Source organism: Podarcis pityusensis (genome assembly GCF_964106645.2).
Source record: "Podarcis pityusensis genome assembly, chromosome: 1".
In the NCBI taxonomy this organism is placed as follows: domain Eukaryota; kingdom Metazoa; phylum Chordata; class Lepidosauria; order Squamata; family Lacertidae; genus Podarcis; species Podarcis pityusensis.
In genome coordinates this window covers 84,623,686-84,642,486 of record NC_138028.1, presented here as the reverse complement: position 1 = coordinate 84,642,486, position 18,801 = coordinate 84,623,686, and the positions used below count along the sequence as shown (strand labels likewise).

Sequence of the window (18,801 nt, the reverse complement as noted above, 5' to 3'; positions counted from 1 at the left end):
AAACTCTGGAACGCTATTTTCCACCCCCCCTTTGGGAGCAGCTTCTTATAGAAGCATCTGGAAGCCTCCCTGAAGTGAACAGGTCCATGAGGTGGGGGGTGGCGGCTGTGAAGAGACTTCTCCATCCAGCGAAGTCCTCCAAAGTCCACTTGCTTCTCAGCGGATCTTCATTCTCTGCCAGGTTTTCTTTCACCAGCCAATAAGCAACTGGATATTGAGCTCTGGGGCAGGTGCAAATAACACCTCTGCAGTCTGGATGTTTTTACACGGCATTTTATTGTGGGGGAGGAACTATTATGCCTGCCTGGTTACAGAAGTGTTGGGAAGGATAGGCAGGCAGGAAGGCAGGGTCACCAACCCATGTTAGGAGGGCACACTTAACTAATGGTCCTGCTGTTAGTCACCCAATCATGGGCACCCTGAATCTCTGTTCCTGCCTCCCCTCTCCCCCAATGGGATCAATATGCCTGTCATTTTAAGCCTCACAGGCTCTGGAATGTCATCCCAGGCCCTTCAGGTGCTCCATCCTGCAACTGCTCTTTCAGAAGCTGCAGGAAACCCATGAGCTATTAAACAAGTGTGGTAGGCTGATGGACCCTCGAGATGCTGTTGGACTGCAGCTCCCATCATCTCTGATCATTGGCCATGTCTGGTTGGGGCTGACAGAAGTCACAGTCCAACCGCTTCTGGAGGGCCAGAGTTTTCCACTAGCGTGCTAAACAGACAAGAGATGCTCTTCCACCATGCCAGTCAAAACTGCTTTTGCTTCTTTTTCCTTTATGCTGGTTATAGGCATTTTTAAGGATGCTGGTACTAAATTGGTAATGTCACTTATTTGGGGATGCTAGGACTATGCACAAAGCATTACTACTTCACCATAATTCAGAGTGGTGGCAAGGTTGTGGCTTGTTATTGCAGAAACACTCAGGAATGCTGGCACTATGGTTTCTTAGTAGTGTAGGGTCTTCAGGGGCATTGGAAGGGGCTTCCGTCGGAAGGCTGATTATTTTAAGGTAAGTCAGGAGTGCTGGTGCTGTTTTTCACTGGAGATTCTCATATGCTAATGTGTTACTGGTGGGTGCTTAGAAGCTGTCACAGCAATATCCTACTGTAGGGTCTCTCTTGGGACACTGCAGGGAGATTGTTACAGCAGTTTCTCTTGCAAGCACTGAAAACTTGGTTGGCGGCTTCTCCCAGCACCTAAGCATGCATGTCAGAGATTGCCACAGCATCACTGTTTGCCCTCTTGTTATTTCTATGGTCATTTTATGAGCACAGTATTGTGCATGCTCATTAGCTCCTAAAAGGATCACGCGGCGCTAGGATGTTACTGCGGGGGTTTGCAAGTGCTGAGTCAGTGGAACTAGCTTGTTAATGTCTTACATTCTACTGCTCTGTAAACATCTGTTATTGCAGGCTTGCATATGGTCCTTTTGTTACAGTAGGTTGGCAGAGGAGTTTGCGGGACTTTCCCGTAAGTAGATGTTTGCATACAGGGGTTCGATGTTGGGGGGGGGGGAGAGAATGCTCAGAGTCAGATTTGCACTATTTTGCTCTTGCAGGATCACTGAAGTATTGTGGCTGGTGGGGACTGTAATAATTTTTTGACCCCAGCCCTCTTTCCACTGATTTTGGAAGCATGAAGTAGGATCTCTCCAGGGGATGCCTGGCCATGAGCCAACAACTTTTCCCCCAGCGGAAGAAAGGGAAAGTGAAGAGGCGAGATCTTGCCTCTGTGTATGGTGGCGGGGAGGAACAATGTAGGACCCAAGGTTGTAGTTGGGGAATTAAGCAGAGCTGCAAATAACGGAAGAGGAGATGACTTCAAAAAGGGTGGGACTCTGCATTGAATAGGACCCCCCCGCAAAAGGAGGATGTGAGCCCATTCAAGGGTGTGAATGGTGTGTGTGTGTGGCACTTACCAGAGATGGCACCAGATGGTGCCACGCTCCTTCCTGAGGGAGACAGCAGCCACTTGAGAAAGACTGTAGGAAATAGGGTGTTTGTGTAATAATGCAAACCCCAGTGGTGAGTTGGGAGCAAGGGAAGGCTAATTTAGGAGCAGGGGCAGGCAAGGCTCCCTCTCCGGAGCAGGCCCAGGCTCAGCTCCAGACGGAGGGAGCCATATCTCCAAGGCTATTTGAAATGCGAGAGGAAGTGGGCCACAGGGTAGTGTGGGGAGTCGATGCCCAGCACCTGGCAGATGCCCAGCAGCTTGAGGCAGGCCTCGCGGCGGCTAGAGCTGGCACAAGCCACGTTGCAGTAGGGCTCCTCGTACTCGCTGGACACGAGCTCGTCATCGAGCAGGTTGAGGCGGATGACGCCACGCTCATGCAGGGCCTGGAGCGTCTCCAGGCTGGCCGTGGACTTGAGGGCCTGCAAGTGCTGCGAGACCAAGCACATCACTCCCACCAGGTGCATGCGGGGGGAAGAGCGAGCAGGCAGGAGGGGGACCACCCCACAGGCAACCATGACGGAGGCCAGCATGATGTCCACGCCGTAGATCTCCTGAATCCAGTCGCGGAGGTAGAAGCCGCCCATGCGGGGGTTGATCTCGATGAGCTTGGGGCCGGATGCGGTCAGCTTCAGCTCCACGTTGAACACGCCGTCGGTGAGGCCGCAGCCTAAGCAGCACTGGTAGGCAGCGCGGATGAGCTGCGCCTCACGGTCAGGGGGCAGGCAGGTGGGCATGCAGGCTGCCGTTTCGGTGAAGTTGGGCACCCGGGTGGGCCCGTTGTCAGAGACAAAAGCCCCCAGCATCCGCCCTTCGTACATCACCAGATCCACGTCGTGCTCAGTGCCAGAGACATACTCCATCAACAGCATGGCGTTGCCCCAGCCCAGCCCGATGCCCGGGTGGTCTGAGTCATCCTGCAGGTCCCTGGAGATCTTGTCAAAGTGCAGGTGGCACTGCTGTGCATCCTCCACCAGCTTGACCCCCACAGCCCCGGCCCCGTACTCTAGCTTCATGACCCCAGGGAAGCTGATGTGGCTCGCAGCCCGCTCCACATCCGTGTGGCTCTCTAGGTGGCAGCAGGGCACGGCATAGAGCGCTGCCGAGGGCCAGCGAGCCCCCTCTTTGCGACGGCGCAGCAAGTGCAGGTGAGTGCGGCTCTTCTGCTTGGCCACGCGCATGGCTGTCGGGGAGCTGCAGCGCAGGCCCAGCCCTTCGCACACCAGTGCCGTCAGGACCATGCAGTCGTCCCAGTAGGAGAGGCAGCCGTCCAGATGCAAGCCCCGCTCCTGCACAAGCCCCAGCAGCTTCTGGGCATGCTCTTCATCCCTCTTGTGGTCTGTGGTGTCATAGTGGATGAAGGTCTGCACCAGCTGGGAGGCAAAGTGGTTGGGGTCGGACTCCACCAGGTGGATCTGGGGATGGGAAAGATCAGAAAGAGAGCGAGAAAGAAAGAGGGGGGTGGAGATGGGGAGAGAGAGAGAGAGAGTGGGGTAGGAGAGAGGTAGGAGTGGGAGCAGGGATGGGGAAGAAGGAAGGGCAGACACAGAAGGGCAGAGATGCAGAGAAGATGGGAGAAAAATCAGAGATGCATCACTACTGACAGTACCAGAGAAGGACAGCTCCTTGGGACCAGGCACGGCACAACAGCCCCTGGGAAGTAGGCTCCAATCTATGGGCAGCAACTCCCCATCTTGCAGGCATCCCATTTGTGCTCAGGTGGGACAGCTTCCATTGGAACCCACAGGTTTGGCGGCAGGGGTGGGAGACAGGATCTGATCCTTCTCTACATGCCTGCTTCAGCAACAAGAGAATTTAGAATGAGGAGACATTGTCCTCTAGGTGTAGGAGGAAGAGGTGCTGGGGAAGGACCCCGGCTGGCAAGAGGGCGGAAACAAAAAGCTGAGCCAGGTGGTTGCATGGGTGTGTGTGCAAAAGGGAGTCACTCTTCTGCTCTGTGTGTCCACTGTGCCTCCTTAAACTGGATTCAGTTTGCATCAGGGAGGTGCCTCCATTCAGCTCACTGGGCTTTGTGAGCCATAAGCATATCCATTGTGTGCCTTTAAGGCTTACGTTACACCGCTTAATATAAATAGCTTAAGTAAATAACTAAACAAACAAATAAGCCGAGTGGATGGGTAAGGCAGCCTTAACGGTTTCACTGATGATGATTTTAGCAGGGACATATAGCAACTCCAGAGACATGGGGACATCCAAGCAGGCTCCCCCCACCACCACTTTAAAGTAACTCCAGAGCACAGCCATTTTCCAGGAGAATAAAGGATACAGACTGTCCCATTGTGAAGACCGTAGCTGTTGACATAGACTCTGGTCAACATGTTTTGTTCAGGGTCTGAACTGCAAAATGGCAGCAAGACTCCAACAGGGGCAAATTCAGCCCTCAGAGGAATAAACTGGCATCAAGGCACTTGGGCTTTTGAAAGAAAAATGGGACTAGTTGCTGCTGGCTAAACCACCAGCTGTCTCCTCCTGCCAATTTAGTTTTCATTTCATTACAACATCACCACCACCCCTCCCCACACATACTATCCCCATATCTATTCTGCTTGTCAGTCTCCCGCCTATTCCGAGGGGGGGCCCTTTGTGGCTCCAAAGGTAATCTAGAGGTCCCAGAAACAGGATAACCCAGGACAGTTCATTCTTGAAACTGCACTGTACACCCATGTCCTCCAAAGGAGACAATAACCAGCATGGTTATGTCCCAGCACCAAGAACGGAACAGGGTTTCTCTTCTGAGTTTGGAGAAGCCACAAAACTACAATGTTTAGGAAGGTAAGAATGAAAGTCACTTGGAGACCTTTAGTTAACAAGTGACTAACAAGTCTAATAAATAATGATACAAGGGATGGGAGAGGCAAAGCAGGGGTATTTCATTGAAAAGGTTCTTTTTATGCATCCCTGCTGCCTCAGCTGTAAGGCTCCCATCCCATTTCCTTTAGCCTGTGACTTTAAACAGCTGCACACTGTGGTGGAGAAGCAGTGACAGAAGACGCTTTAGCCTCTGAAGCCTCCTGGCTGCTATAGAAGGCCAGGAACAAGGAAGCAAGTGCTGCTTGGCAGTGGGCAGGTCACATCCCACAGTGGCCGATTCTGGAGCCAGACTGGGATCTTGGGGATCCAGAACCCGCACAGCAGTCGTGCCTCATGTTTGCTTCCTACCATTTTTAAATGGAGGCAAGATGTGGTTAAGAAAGAAGCAGACCTGGCTACGCCTGAAATCCTCAAGAACTCACTTCCATCCCCAGTGACTCGTCCAACTTAAAACTTGGTTCCAGACTGGGCTGTCCGATGCCCTGCTCGAAGTAATCCTGATAAGATGGCCAGCCTCAAGAATAGCATGACCGGGGAGCAGCAATGCAGCAAGCAGGCCAGCTCCACTGGCGTAAGTGCATAGCACAATGGTGAGCCCTTTTGATTGGCAGGGGGGCTGTGCCTTTCTCCCCTCTCTGTGCTTAGATGGCACCCATAAAGTTTATATTATATGGACGGGGGCTTTAGGGGGGTGCTGCTCTAGTTAGTCCATCCTGCAGCCTGTGGGGGGCTGCATGGCTCCGGTTTCCGCATCTTACTTTTAGCCCGTAGTCCCTGGCTGCCTCCCAGACGAACTTTTTGCTGACTCCGCCGGCCCCAATGACCAACACGTGTTTGCCCTCCATCAGGTGGCACTGCGTGCGACGCATCATCGTCTCCACCAGGGGGCGTGCTGCCTCGCCCGCTGGAGCCCCCACCACCCGGCCCATGGACTCGAAGACGGAGCAGGTCTCTAGGCACAACTGCGAGTTCATCTCCAGGGCCACCAGCTGCAGCACCTGTTCCTCTGAGCTTAGGAGAAAATCCACACCTGGAGAAAGGAGAAGCAAAGGAGGCCCTGTCAATCAAGAACGTGTGGCTGAAGATCACTGAACTTCTGGTCAGCTCAACCATTAGCCAAATCCCAAGGGTGAGTTGATGGAACAAATAACCCCACTGAAGTAAGAGCTCCTTCATTATACGTATGAGCAGCCCTGGTAGGATCTGCTCTAAAGGTCCATCTCATCCAGCATCCCATTTCACATGGATTGCCAACCACATGCCTGCCCACAGGAAACCATCAAGGCAGCAGTACTCTTCTGTCACCCACTAGGATCTGATAACTGAGCATCCCACCCTGCTTTCTGAACATGGTGCTTTTTACAGGGCCAACTTGACAGAATTATCCTCCAAAAATTTATTTTATTTTTAATTCCTTCCCTAATGATTCCTAATGTGGAATCTGCACTTTTCACTACTGCTCCACACACTGAGAAGTTGTGCCGCTGCTGCTGTACCTCTCGCCCCGCCAGTTTCCTCGCCTGCTGTCAGGCCAAATTTGCAGCTGCTGCTGGCTCTCTTGCCTTAGAGGTTGGCAGCTGGCAGCAACCCTTTTCCTAGGAGCAGCTGGACCAGCCCCTCATTCCGTAAAGGCTGGAGTCTTAGACATTGGGCCAATAGGGAACATCTCTCATCGAAATGAACTATTGGGCCAAATATGTCATAAAGACAGAAAAGGCATGAAAGAGAAGAAACCTCAAAGGTGCACTAAGAACAATGGATTAATCCAAGTATGGGGACCTGTGGTCCTCCAGATGTTGTTAAACTCCAACTCCCATTAGCCCCAGCCAGAATGGTCAAGGGGTGAGAAATCAATAAATAAAATAAGCAAGGGGAGAAGAGTGTGCATGCAGCTTTTGTACATCTGCAGGCCACTGCCATCAGGCAGTGAGAGAGAGAGGATGAAAAAGTTTTGTACAGTACACGTCATACAGTGGGAAATAAATCTAAATTAGAATTAATGGTGTCTCATAAGCTGGTCAGTGAGATCAAAATGTAACTAACGGGCAGCAACTGGGTTTGTCATTTTTTTGTTTGGTTTTAGGAAGAATGATTGACGTAGGAACCTGTTGCTCAAGCATTTTATTGAGGCAAAGAGTTCACAGAAGGCATTACAGCAGAAGTTTCCACGATAGCAACTCAGGCTCCATCACTGGGCTGCAGAAACTTAAGGGATTGGTTCTTGCACTACCAGAAACATACACTGAAGATATTGGGGAATCATTACTTAAGACAGTTTCATGTCCACATCAGAGGCCGGAACAAAAAGGTGTCTGCATCTCTGGGGCTGTGGGATTTCAGGGTCCCAACCTGCCACTGGTTCAAAAGGAGGAATTCAGCACCACACTTTGCCAATCATTCTACCAGTGCAAGGATTTCTGAACACAAGGGCTTGGCAAGGACTTCCCCATAGCTGATTAAAATTGAGTTTTGCTTGCTGGTGCATGGCTAAGTGCAGCTGCTTTGCACTGCTGCCCCACAGCTGATGGAGACTGGGCTTGAGGAACGCTGATAGCCTCATGCTATTCTGGGCATCGAAAGTGCAGGGCCCCACAGTGTCTTAGAAGCAGCCTCCGTAATGACTTGACAGGGTAACTCACCAATGATGTCGGTTTGTGCTCGGCGACCACCTCGTTGCTCAACTGACAGGCCAGCTTCCATGTCCATGAAGGCCTTCATGGCTGCTTCAGCCTTCTGCTTTATCTGGGCATGAATGGCTGCAATCTGGGCCTCATCCTTTAGTCCCCACTGACGCAGGCTGCTCTCCAAAGTCTGGGGCACTGTGGCCTGGTGCTTCAGGGGCTTATCTGCCCGGCCCACACCACACACTACCTGAAAGAGAACCAAAAAAATGCATGCAGTCTCTCTGGGCTGCTGTCATTCAAGCACCTGTTCCTCCAGTTTGTCTTAACATCTCCATACCAACAGTCCAAATTGGAATCTCTCTACTTTCTTCTGTTCATACAGTGGGTTATGGTTGTGTGCATGCAAGGTGTCTGTGGGATTTTGTGCCGGGATCTATGATTTCTGGAGTCTTTCCAGGTGAAGGTTAGAGACTGTGAGTGGGACAGTTGATAAAATAAGCTAGCCTGGTTTCAAATAAGACATTATTTTGGAGTCAAAAGATCACCCAAATCTACCAATACCAATCAGTGTTTGTGTGTCTTCCCTACAAAACAGTTTAAAACTGGGCAGAGCCACTTATTTCCTTGCCCTCAACCAACAATTTGTTCCCCTGAAAACAGGTAAGAGGAACGGACTACAGTACAGGGCTACAATTTTTCTGCCAGTGAGGATTCCTTGGGCTTTCTTCCCCCGATCTGTATTGGAGCTGTGGGCTTTGGTTACCTTGCTTAGCAGAGGCTGGTCTTTTCGGGATCTGCAGACAACAGCACATATTCGGACTGCTAGATTGGGCTGTGGAGATGAATTGCCTGGAATCGGAGATGTAGGAGAGGGAGGGAGAGGGAGATAGAATATATCAGAGAGGCAAATTGATAGGAGTGGGGCATGTGGAGGGGAGTGAAAAGAAGAAGGGGTGCCTCCAGACTGTCATCATTTTGCAGGAGGGATTCAAGTGCATGCTGGAACTTTAGCTTTGCACGTTTACAAGGTACCAAAGGGCTCTATTGGCTTAGCACAACAAATGCACTTTTAAAAGAAATACTTTCTGTGCTTTGGAAAGTGACAGTGCGGGATAAACAAATGACTGGTGGAAAGACATGTAAATACCCCAAATGCCAATCGGGGATGAATGCAGGACAAATTGCCCTTGATGTATAACTACCCCATAAACAACTCAGAACACTTGTCAATAAAGACCAGATGTAATCAAACCTCTGCATAAGCTTTCTGCAAGCAATTTGGGATGAATGTTCAGTAAACAGGTCATCAGAAGAGGCCCAAAGTCTGGAGTACAACCAACAATGCAACATGCCCCTGAAGGATTATCAGATTCCAATATGGTAGCTTCCCCAACCTGCCCATGCCATCTTTTGCCCACTTAGATCCCTTCAGGAAATAGCTGGTTCAAGGCAATTCTTTCAGATGCTCTGGAGTGGGCAAGAGATGACATGAAGCAGTCAATGGGAGTGACTCACTTATGGAGTAAACTATCATAATTGTGGGCGCTAATTTGGAGGACAGTTCATTATGTGGACCGACCTCAGTGAGAAGGGATGAAAATATATCCCTTACATGGGGAGCCGTTCGTGTCAGGAGGGCCAGGCCGGACCACATGAGCAGTGGGAATGAAGGCCTCCAGCAAAATGCTCTCTTCCTCTTCCAGGGTCTCCAGCAGCGTGAGGACAGCTTGAAGGACGCATCCCTGTTCTGACTTAGCATGGAATGACACAGCTTGGGCTCCGTTCCAGCGCCAGCCTGATGGTTTTACCACCACCTATAAGGAAGAACAATAGAGACAACACTTAGGCTCAGAGGATTATCTTGGCTCAAATTCCAGGAGTGAGGAACCTGAGGCCCTCCGCATGTTGCTTTACTGCAAGTTGCACCCACCCTGACCAATGGCCATGCTAGTTGGGGCTGATGGGAGGGCCATCAGTTGGCAACCCCTGTCCCGGATACAGGAAGTGCACTGCTCTTGCCATATAATAACGCACCTTTCCAAACCTCCTGTTTGTAGCTTTCCATCTGAGGTTCAGGGCTCCTCACCTGGCTATAGGACTCCATGGCGCCACTCTGCAGGAAGGCTGCTATTTCCTCCTGCAGCAGGTTGTCCTGCCCCTCACGGCCGCTCAGCTCCACCATGCGGACACGCTGCTCCTCTGTCACACTTCGCAGAGGCAGCGGGCGCTTGAAGGTGAAGGCCAGGGTGGGGGGCACAGCCACGCATGCTTGCTGGTCCATCAGCTGGCGGGTCAGGAGCTTGTCCTCCAGCAGGCGAGCTAGCTCTCCTGAGCCCCCCGTGGGGCAGTCGAGGTCTCGGGCCAGTTCTGCTGCCGACTGGCCCTGCACCTTGCAGGGCCCAAAGCAGCCAGTGAAGTAGGTGACACGGCGCGGGGGTGCAAACTCTTCCAGGGTTGTGCGGCCGCCGAGTTCAAAGGTCACGGCCTTGAAGACCAGCAAGGACGACTCTCCCGGGTGGGATTCTGATGGTGCCTTTGAGAGCCAGGCTGGCGACAGGCAGAGCAGCATGTTACCTGGGGAGGAGAAGGCAGAGAGCAAACCCAGCCCATGAGCGTGTGCAAGATAAGACTCACACAGCAGAGAAACGTGCCCTGAGCTGGACCAGGGTGGCAAAAATCTCTCCCCTGCTCAAGGTTCTGGGAGGGGTTGCCAAAATGTGGCAGCCTGCGCGACAGTCGCGTCAGAGTAATCAGCAGCAGCTGGGAGACTTGGCGCCTTACATGCTCTCAGTGTAGTCAACACCCTGATTATCTGCCCCAACAACTGCCTTGGAGCCAACTAAGCGGGAGTATATCTTATTCTGGCTTTCTGGAAAGTGTTACTCTGTCACGCTTTCCCATAAGTCACCTATGAATGGAGAGAGATTGAACAGGGGAAAGGAAATGGAATCATCTGTTGTGACATCATTAGCACCTCTTCTACATTTCCTCCCCATCAGTAGCCAGTGGCACTAATGCTCCATTTATATCACATTAGCAAAACTGGTCTGTTCATAATGCCAGTGCTTTTAGGGCTTACCGAAGTGACAAGTCAAATTTTACCCTCTAGAATAGGCATGGGGGAACCAGTGGCTTTCCAGATGTTGCTGAAGGTCAATGCCCATCACCTCTGTTAGCAATGCAGACTGGGAGTGATGGGATTTGAAGTCCCAGCAACCCTCTGGAGGGCCACAGAGGTTGTCCAGTCCTGCTCTAGAACCACAGACTTGGCAGGGTAACTTGGAGGACTTCTAGTGCACCCCACTGCAGAGTCTGGCCGATGGCTGTCCGGCCTCTGCTTAAATACCTCCAGTGAAGAAAGAGTCTACCATCTCCTAAGACAAGTCTGCTCCACTGTCCCAACAGCTTTTACTGCATCAGGGCATGTCTCCTAATGCTTAGTTGAAATCTGCTTCCTTGCAATTTCCACCCCCTGGAGCAACAGAGAACATGTCTACTCCAGCTTCTGTGTGATAGCCCTCCAGGTATTTGAAAACTGCTATCATGTCTCCCCTTAATCTTCTCCAGACAAAATACACCCAGCCTTCTCCACCAGCCTTCACCATTCTGGTCACCCTCTTTGGAACACAACCCAATTTTAATCTTTTAAATCTTTAATGCATTTTAATCTTTCAGGGGTCGTCGTCCCCCGTCCGAAACTAGTCAGTAATGCGGTATTCAATCCAAAGTTGAGGAGGGGAGCATGCCCAAAATATAGAAGATATACTTAGATAAGACAAAACCTTCAACTATAAATGCATTACTTTACAAAGTTGAAGGTTATTGCCTCTGTGTGGATATATATATGCTTCTTTGTTTTGGTTTCTCATTTTATGCATTGGCTATCTGAAACTAAACCCACACCCTTTTGTTTACCTCCAGTTCCACGGCAACAGATGGAAGGGTGAGGCATTTCCTTTGACCCACAGAAAAGATTTTCATCATGCAAAGTAAAAGTAAACTAAGAGAAACTCTTCACCATCACACACTCCCTTACTGAGATATTATGTGTGTGTTAACCCACAGCACTGGGGGCGGGGAGAAGCACTTCTTATCTTCTAAGCCAGCCATACCTGCAACTGAGCTGTCAGATTATCAGTTTTGGTCCATTAAGACAGAGTTTCAAAATCCTCCAGTTTTGTAACCAAATTCTCATACTCTGGCAGCGGGGAGGCAAAGAGGAAAAAACCTTCCCTCACACAGCAGCACTATAAGCCACTTCACCTCCAATGAAGTGCCTTGCAGTAACGCAGCTGCTCCATCCTTCAGAAATGTCTCACCTCGGGCAGCAGTAACCTGAGGCATATCCACTGTCCCTCCTACCTAATCTAATTTAAAGGGATGCAGAGTTCTTAACTCTTTTAGACCGCATTCACACCATACTTTTGAAGGATTTTGATGCCACGTTAATCAGAAATGGCTTCCCCGAAAGAATTCTGGGAGCTGTAGTTTGTTATGGGTTCTGAGAGGAGAACCCGTTCAGCTCCCAGAGCTACAATGCCAGAGTTCCCTGTGAAGAGGGATCTATAGTTTAACCACTCTGGGAATTGTAGCTCTGGGAGGGGAGTGGGGCATCCTAACAACCCTCAGCACCCTTAGCTAGGCATGGCCAAACTTGGCCCTCCAGTTGTTTTGGGACTACAACTCCCATCATCCCTAGCTAACAGGACCAGTGGTCAGGGATGATGGGAATTGTAGTCCCAAAACAGCTGGAGGGCCAAGTTTGGCCATGCCTGAGGGCCTTAGCCAATGACACCTCCCAGAATTCTTTGGGGGAAGCAAGCCATGACTATTTAAAGTGGTATCGTAGTGCTTTAAATGTATGGTGTGAAGGTGGCCTTAGGGAAACTTTGCCCTTTTCCACTTCGCCAGCAGCACTGAGAGAGGCATGCAGCCCTCACTTTACCTCTAGACGTTGGTCATTTTCAGATGGAACACAGGAAGTAGCTTTATACCAAGCCAGGCCACTGTTACATCTAACTCAAAATTGTCACAACACTGACTGCCAATAGCTCTTTAGGATTCAGACAGGGGACATTCCCAGCCCTACCTGAAGATGCTGGGGATTCAACGTGGGTTCAGGGATCATGCAAAGCAGATGCTCTAGCCACTGAGCTACAGCCTTCCAAAGAGCAGTCCCTACTCTCAGTCTCCCAAACTGATCATGTGGAACCTCAGGATTCCCGATAGTTGCAGGGAGGGAGCTGTGTGTATGTTCAGCATTTGTAGAATCTGTACAGTCAGCCTAACACAGAGAGGCTGAATGGGGACAGCATATGCAACCCTGCTTCTTTGTACATGCACTGTAGTCTGTCTGAAGACCTAAACAGAGCGGGGGGGACGACCCTTTCCTCATAATCTGCTGCTGTAGGGAAGCAGCACATGCAGAACCCTCCCCTAACAGTCGGGGCAACAACTGCACTAGAGAAGGAAAAAGCTATTCCCACCCGTGTCACACGCTTACGCTTGAGATTCACCAGCCATGTTGGGAATGGCTATTTTAGCTGGTACCAAAATTAGCGGCTACGCTGGGCAAATCTATTTCTAAGTGTATATGTGTCGGACAGCACAAAAGACCTTGTCTTTGTACAGAGGTCACCACGTTCCCATACCATGACAATACTAGAAAATAAAACCACGTGGAATTAATACACACAGGGAGAAGTGGAGGTAAAGTAGGAAGGAGCCCTCTCATCACACAGTGACTATGGAGGGCTCTGGAGATCAAGCTGGACTGCAGGACCAGAAGACTTTCGGGTGCAGACCTTTCCATTATTAAGACTCATTTCCTTGCCACCTTAGCAGATAGATGATTGAAAGCTACGAGGCCACAGAAGCCACTCTTGTATCTGTCAGCTGGGAAAGAGACTGAATAATTTCAGTTCTACAAGTGCTCATAGGTTGGGCTAGTTATTAGCTCTAGGAAACCACAGCACTTTCAGAACATAAAAAAAGGAGGGGGGGGGCATTATTTGGATACGCCCTGCTCTAAAACCACACCTTTAATTTTCCCTGCAGCTGGGAGCTGTCCAGTCTGGCTTCAAAATACAGAGGTCACCTTTTGAACGATCTCTCTCTCTTTCTCTCTCTCTCTCACACACACAATTCTAGTTTAAACAGCAACATAAAAATATGATGAAGTCTTAATTGCAAGCAGATTGTGTGCATTTTAGAGGCTGGATTTCCATGCCCTGAACACAGAAATGGTACCTGATCCTTTCCCAGAACCCAATGTTGCATGTGTATTCTGCCATTGAGAATCCGGCACTTTTAAAGTGCGAATTAGCCCTCGGAATCCCAGCAGAAATGGTGCCAGAGCATTCACTGATCCGAACAAAGAGTTGCCAAGCCCTATGGGAGGCTGAAGGGTGGAGGGATTGTGCCTTGGTGTGGGAGGTTGGAGAGTTGACCTTCTGGTTTATTCCAGCCCTGTTCTTCTATATGCACTTTAGCCAGCGGGAAATCTGAGCAGCTCAGCTGCCACAAGAGCTCTGGTTACCACCAGCCTGTCTCGGCCTCTGAGAAGAGACGGGAAGAATGCCAGGAATACAGCGCAGCAGCTGCCCAAGAGAGTCTCTAAGAAGCATGCATAGCCAGATAGCTTGGTTGAGACAGGATTGCAGCTAGAGACAGCATTCTGATGAATTTCAGGCACTGGGTTTGTAATGAAGTGGTCTGTTATAATGTACTTGTAAATACAATAATTATATTTCAAGCTCAGATATATAAATCAAAATTTGTCATGACTGAATCCGATTTCACTGGGTTGGGGAAAAAGATCCAATCCAGTGCACATGTCACTTCAATAAGGCTGAGAGAGCAATAGTTTGTTTTTATCTATCAAGTTGCCTGTTTTGTTTGTATAGGAATTGTGATAGCAAATTCCCCATCTTCTGGAACTGCCTCTATGCTGAGCATAGAGTTGACTTGTTTTTAACAGGGCTTTTGCATGCCACTGATCAAAAAGTCAGCTTCCATTACTTTTTCTCACAATGGAACAGCTGCACCGTTTCCTCAGGCGTAGGTAACCCATAATCCAGCTCTTCCAGCCTACAGTTTGGTAATGGCCTCCATAGATTGTGCTCTAACCATTTCCTTCTCTATGGTCCATCTGCCCTCTCTAGGAACCCACTCTTATCAGTTTAATCAACCCTCCCTTTTCCAAATGGTGCTGCCTTTATACCCATTTATTTTATTTTCCACCCTAAATTGCAATTGAGGAGGGGGAAGGCAATCATGACTGGAGATGCAGCCAGGGGAGGAGGAAAGAATATTTAACCATTTCCCCACATGCCACAGTTCCAAATAAAATTGAAGCTTGGGAAAGGGGCACTGATCCCTTGGCTACAGAATGTTATTTACACCTGTATAAACTCTGTGGCTGAAACAAGAAAATTTTGGCAATGTTAAGGGCCTAACGTGTAGATACGTCTTTGTATAGTCATGTTCTTTATTTCTACAATTACTGTAGGTATAAACAGTATTTTTATTTATTAAAATGTGTATTAAATTAACTAATTCCATGAATGCTAATGATGTGATTACATGTGAAGTGTAATGACATTAGAGCTTGACTGTTAGTCCCCAACCTTATGTGGAGTGTGAGAGCTACCAGGATGAACGTAAAACTCGATGGGTGGCTGGGGGGGGGGGGAGTGATAAGACTTTGCAATGGTTCTCACAGCTGTTTCTGCAGCAAGAGACTACAGGCTCTGCAGAGTAACCATGTCACTTTGTTGCAGCAAGAACAGAGACTGAATCAGACCAATTTTAAAAGTTCGAAAGGAATATGAGCGAAGAATCGCTTTCTATATATTTCTTTTGTTCCACTGTTTTGAAACTGCTATAAAGGTTTTCAAAACTGCTATAAAACCTGCTTACCAGTGGCAGAATTGTGATAAGTGTACATACTCTTAAGTGGAAATCTCAAGCAACTACCTTCATCCCTCTGAAAAAAACTACTACTGTCTTTCTGATAATGTATTGCGTCTCTTCCATTTTCTTTGCCTTGCTTTTTAAGACTCCTTTTCATCAGTGTGTGGGTTGTGTGTACGTGTGTGTAAGCAAACACACACTTTCCAGACCTCAGTATGCTTCTGGTGAAATAGGCAGTATTGAACAAAAGGTTGTGACATATTAAAATTGTAACCCTTTATTATAGATGACAGTTGGATGCATAAGGTTGGGTACAAATAATATACTGTTGATCTATATGGCTTGAGTCCACAGTCTGAGCCAAACTAGATGCGACAAGAGATCCACTGGTATTTCATTCGGATGTCTCCCTGAACTATTAAGAAAGTCTATTTTTAAAGCAAAAACATTTCCCTTCCTTGTCTTAACTTGCTTTACTCCATTGTTTGAGACTATTTCCTTCTAGCCCAGCTCATATGCTGCAAGTGAGCCAAAGGGGAGAGAAATGGGACAGAGCTTATTGACAGGAGGGAGCAAAGTTTAGTTCCTGTTATGTATTTATTTATTTTATTTAAAAAAAAACCCACTTCTGTCCCTTTTAACCAGAGTACTGCAATCAAATGAATAAAATACATACAACTGTGACCTGCGACAAAATGCTGCAGTGTGAAGTGCTGCTGTTCAGTGTTCCAGCCAGCCAGCCAACCAGCCAGGCCTTCTTTCAAGCTATTCCATTCCATGGTTCCTCATTCTGGTTTTCCACCCTATCCACACCCAGACACTCAGAAGGGCTACTGAGCATACGGAGTCCTCACTGGGCTGACTGCATTTTTTGTCCCCTTGGGGTTTCCTCCCCTGAAGTTTCTCTTTCTATTTCAGCAAACCTTGGGCTTGCTCTGAGCATGCTGACACTCCCTTCTTATCTCTCAGTAGTCCTATTTCAGCTACATAGTCAACACCCTAGTTCACTATTTGCATATGACTATGGCTCGTCTGTCACAATCATTGGGACCTAAAGTACCTTCATAATGTAGCCGGTCAGTTTGAACCAGTGTACGGTTTTGAGAGAATTATTGTGTTAAACACACGCAACTTTTTCATAATAAATTGACAAAACATGAAGAATTAAGCAGATATATTGTCCAAAACTGGTTTGAAGTTCACATCGTGATAATTGTTTCATAATATTTGAGCTGGCAATATATCACGAATCACAATGTGTTTAAGGGCTAGGCGATACCTGGTTTTCATCGTGATAACTCGCTAAATGTTTTCAGCAGCTAAAGCTCACAATATCACCAGCTAAACCTCATAATATCACCTGCTAAATGTTGCAGTGTTATCACCAGCTAAATATTGCAATCTACCACAATGTCTGAAATAAGGATTGAACTATACAGAGGTGAACAGGACAGCCTCACGACAGCAAAAATAAATAAATGGCGGCAGTAGCAGTGGCAGCCTGCAAGGCCTTGCAGCAGCAGCAGCAGCAGCAGCAGCAGCAGAAACAGCAGCAGACTGCAAGGCCTTGCGGTGGTGATAGTGATGGCACTAGCGGTGGCGGACTGTTAGGACTCGAGGAAGAGATGGGAGGCGGTGGCAGGAGTGGTGGCCACCTGCAAGGACTCACAGCAGTTATTGGGAGGTGGTGGCATTAGTGACAGCAGCCTGTAAGGCCTTGCGGTGACGGCAGGAGGTGGCGGCCTGTGAGGCCTCATGGTGGTGACGGAAAGTAGTGGCAGTAACGGCACTGGCCTGCGAGGCCTCGCAGTGGCGACAGGATTTGACAGGAGAAGCAGAGGTGGCCTGCAGGGACTCATGGCAGTGACAAGAGGTGGCGGCAGTAGCAGCATCCTGTGAGGCCTTACAGCAGCAATGGGAGATGGCCGCAATAGTAGTGGCAGCCTGCAAGGCCTCGTAGCGACACAAGAGGTGGGGCTTGCAAGGTCTCACTGTGGTGGCAAGAAGTGACAGTGGCCTGCAAGTCCTCCTAGCGGTAGTGGGAGGTGGTGGCAGAAGCTGTGGCAGCCTGCCTCAGCAAGACCTTGCAGGCCACCTCTGCTTCTGCCACTGTCTCCTGCCGCCACCACATGGCCTTGCAGGCCGCCGCTACTGTCACCACCATAACAAGGCCTTGCAGGCTGCTGCCACTTCTGCCACCCCCTGCCCACAGCCATAACGAGGATTCACAGGCTGCTGATTATTGTGCCCCTGCTGAGAGGCTGCCGCTGCTCCCCCTCCCCCCGTTGTTGATTCTGCCACTACCAGGCTGCGGCTGCTGCTGCCACCTAGCAGATTATTTGTATTCAATATGACTCATTGCAGTACTTTGGATTGTCCTGAATACCACCATTTGGTAGCCAAGCCCAAAACCAAAAGTGTCATTTGGATGCATTTTGGCTTGCCTGCTGCTGAAAGTGACCATGAGGTGATTGATAGTATCATCATTTATCAGTTTTAGACCCTTAAGAAGTAGCAGTTGCCAGGACATTGTCCTGTTCACCTCTGTATATTTCCTTATTTCAGATATCATATCTCGATATATCACGATGTACAGCTGGTGATAGATATCGCAATATTGAAAACCAGTTATTGCCCAGCCCTAGCAGGTATATACAACTGCTTGCTGTGACAAAAGTTAATTCCAGGTGCCTTCAGCTAGTATACAGGTAAGTGAAGCAACCCAGTGAGATAAAAGTTCCTGAAGATGAAATTTAAGCTAAAGGAAAGAATTAACCCCAAAGGAAGTGGATAAATTCAGTTGCAGACACCAGCTAGGGTGGAACTCTGTATGGTAACTCAAAACGGTAAGCAGCTCTGGTTCAATACAATTCAAGCTGCACAGCTTCTGTTTCAGAAACAAAATAGTAGGAAGTATCCCAGCCAGCAGCCAGTCAAGACGTGAGGATTCAAGCAACCTCTTCAGGCAGCCCCTCACAGATAGCTTTCCCCCCAATTCGGAGTTTAATGGTTCCTGGTTACCAAAGATAATGACATTTAGCCCCCTTCCCTTAAGGAGAATGTACAAAAATGGGGTGTGACTCACTAGAGTGACCTTCAAAAATGCTAAATGGTGTCACCTTGGGAGACCATCTCCATTGGATTTTAAGGGCCTGTGTGGCAAGGAAGCAAAAAGGCAGCCCCTTCTCTCCTTCCCTCTCCCGATTTCCTGGTTTGCCTCTAGAGGAAAGCACTGCTCAATTCCTCTATTGAGGAGAAAGGGAATAAAGCTAGTTGCCTCTTACTGGCAAGATGCTTTAGTGGGAGGCAAAGCTTTGGAAATTCATTGACTGCCTGTGGGAGCTTTAACCTAGTGGTCCTGCTGGGTGAGGTGAGGTGGGACACCACTGGACTCCTCAGTACTTCACCAGCCATGAGTAAGGATGAATGAGTCACCCAGCAGAGCCAAGGCAAAGAGACGACCGAAGGCTTTTGGCT

General features: G+C 49.0%; 1 protein-coding gene across 3 annotated transcripts in view; it reads right to left on the bottom strand.

Moving 5' to 3' along the window:
* Window positions 1-257: 257 nt before the first annotated feature.
* CARNS1 (carnosine synthase 1) overlaps window positions 258-18,801 on the bottom strand; it is a 32,385-nt gene continuing 13,841 nt past the window's right edge. For all 3 annotated transcript variants that reach the window (XM_081002994.1, XM_081002993.1, XM_081002992.1), the window contains 6 exons: window positions 9,497-9,984; window positions 9,023-9,224; window positions 8,174-8,259; window positions 7,426-7,657; window positions 5,545-5,816; window positions 258-3,369 (listed from right to left, as the gene is read on the bottom strand). In XM_081002994.1, coding sequence (XP_080859120.1) covers window positions 2,137-3,369; window positions 5,545-5,816; window positions 7,426-7,657; window positions 8,174-8,259; window positions 9,023-9,224; window positions 9,497-9,984 — 2,513 coding nt within the window. In that variant the 3' untranslated portion in view covers window positions 258-2,136. The remainder of the gene's footprint in view (window positions 3,370-5,544; window positions 5,817-7,425; window positions 7,658-8,173; window positions 8,260-9,022; window positions 9,225-9,496; window positions 9,985-18,801) is intronic.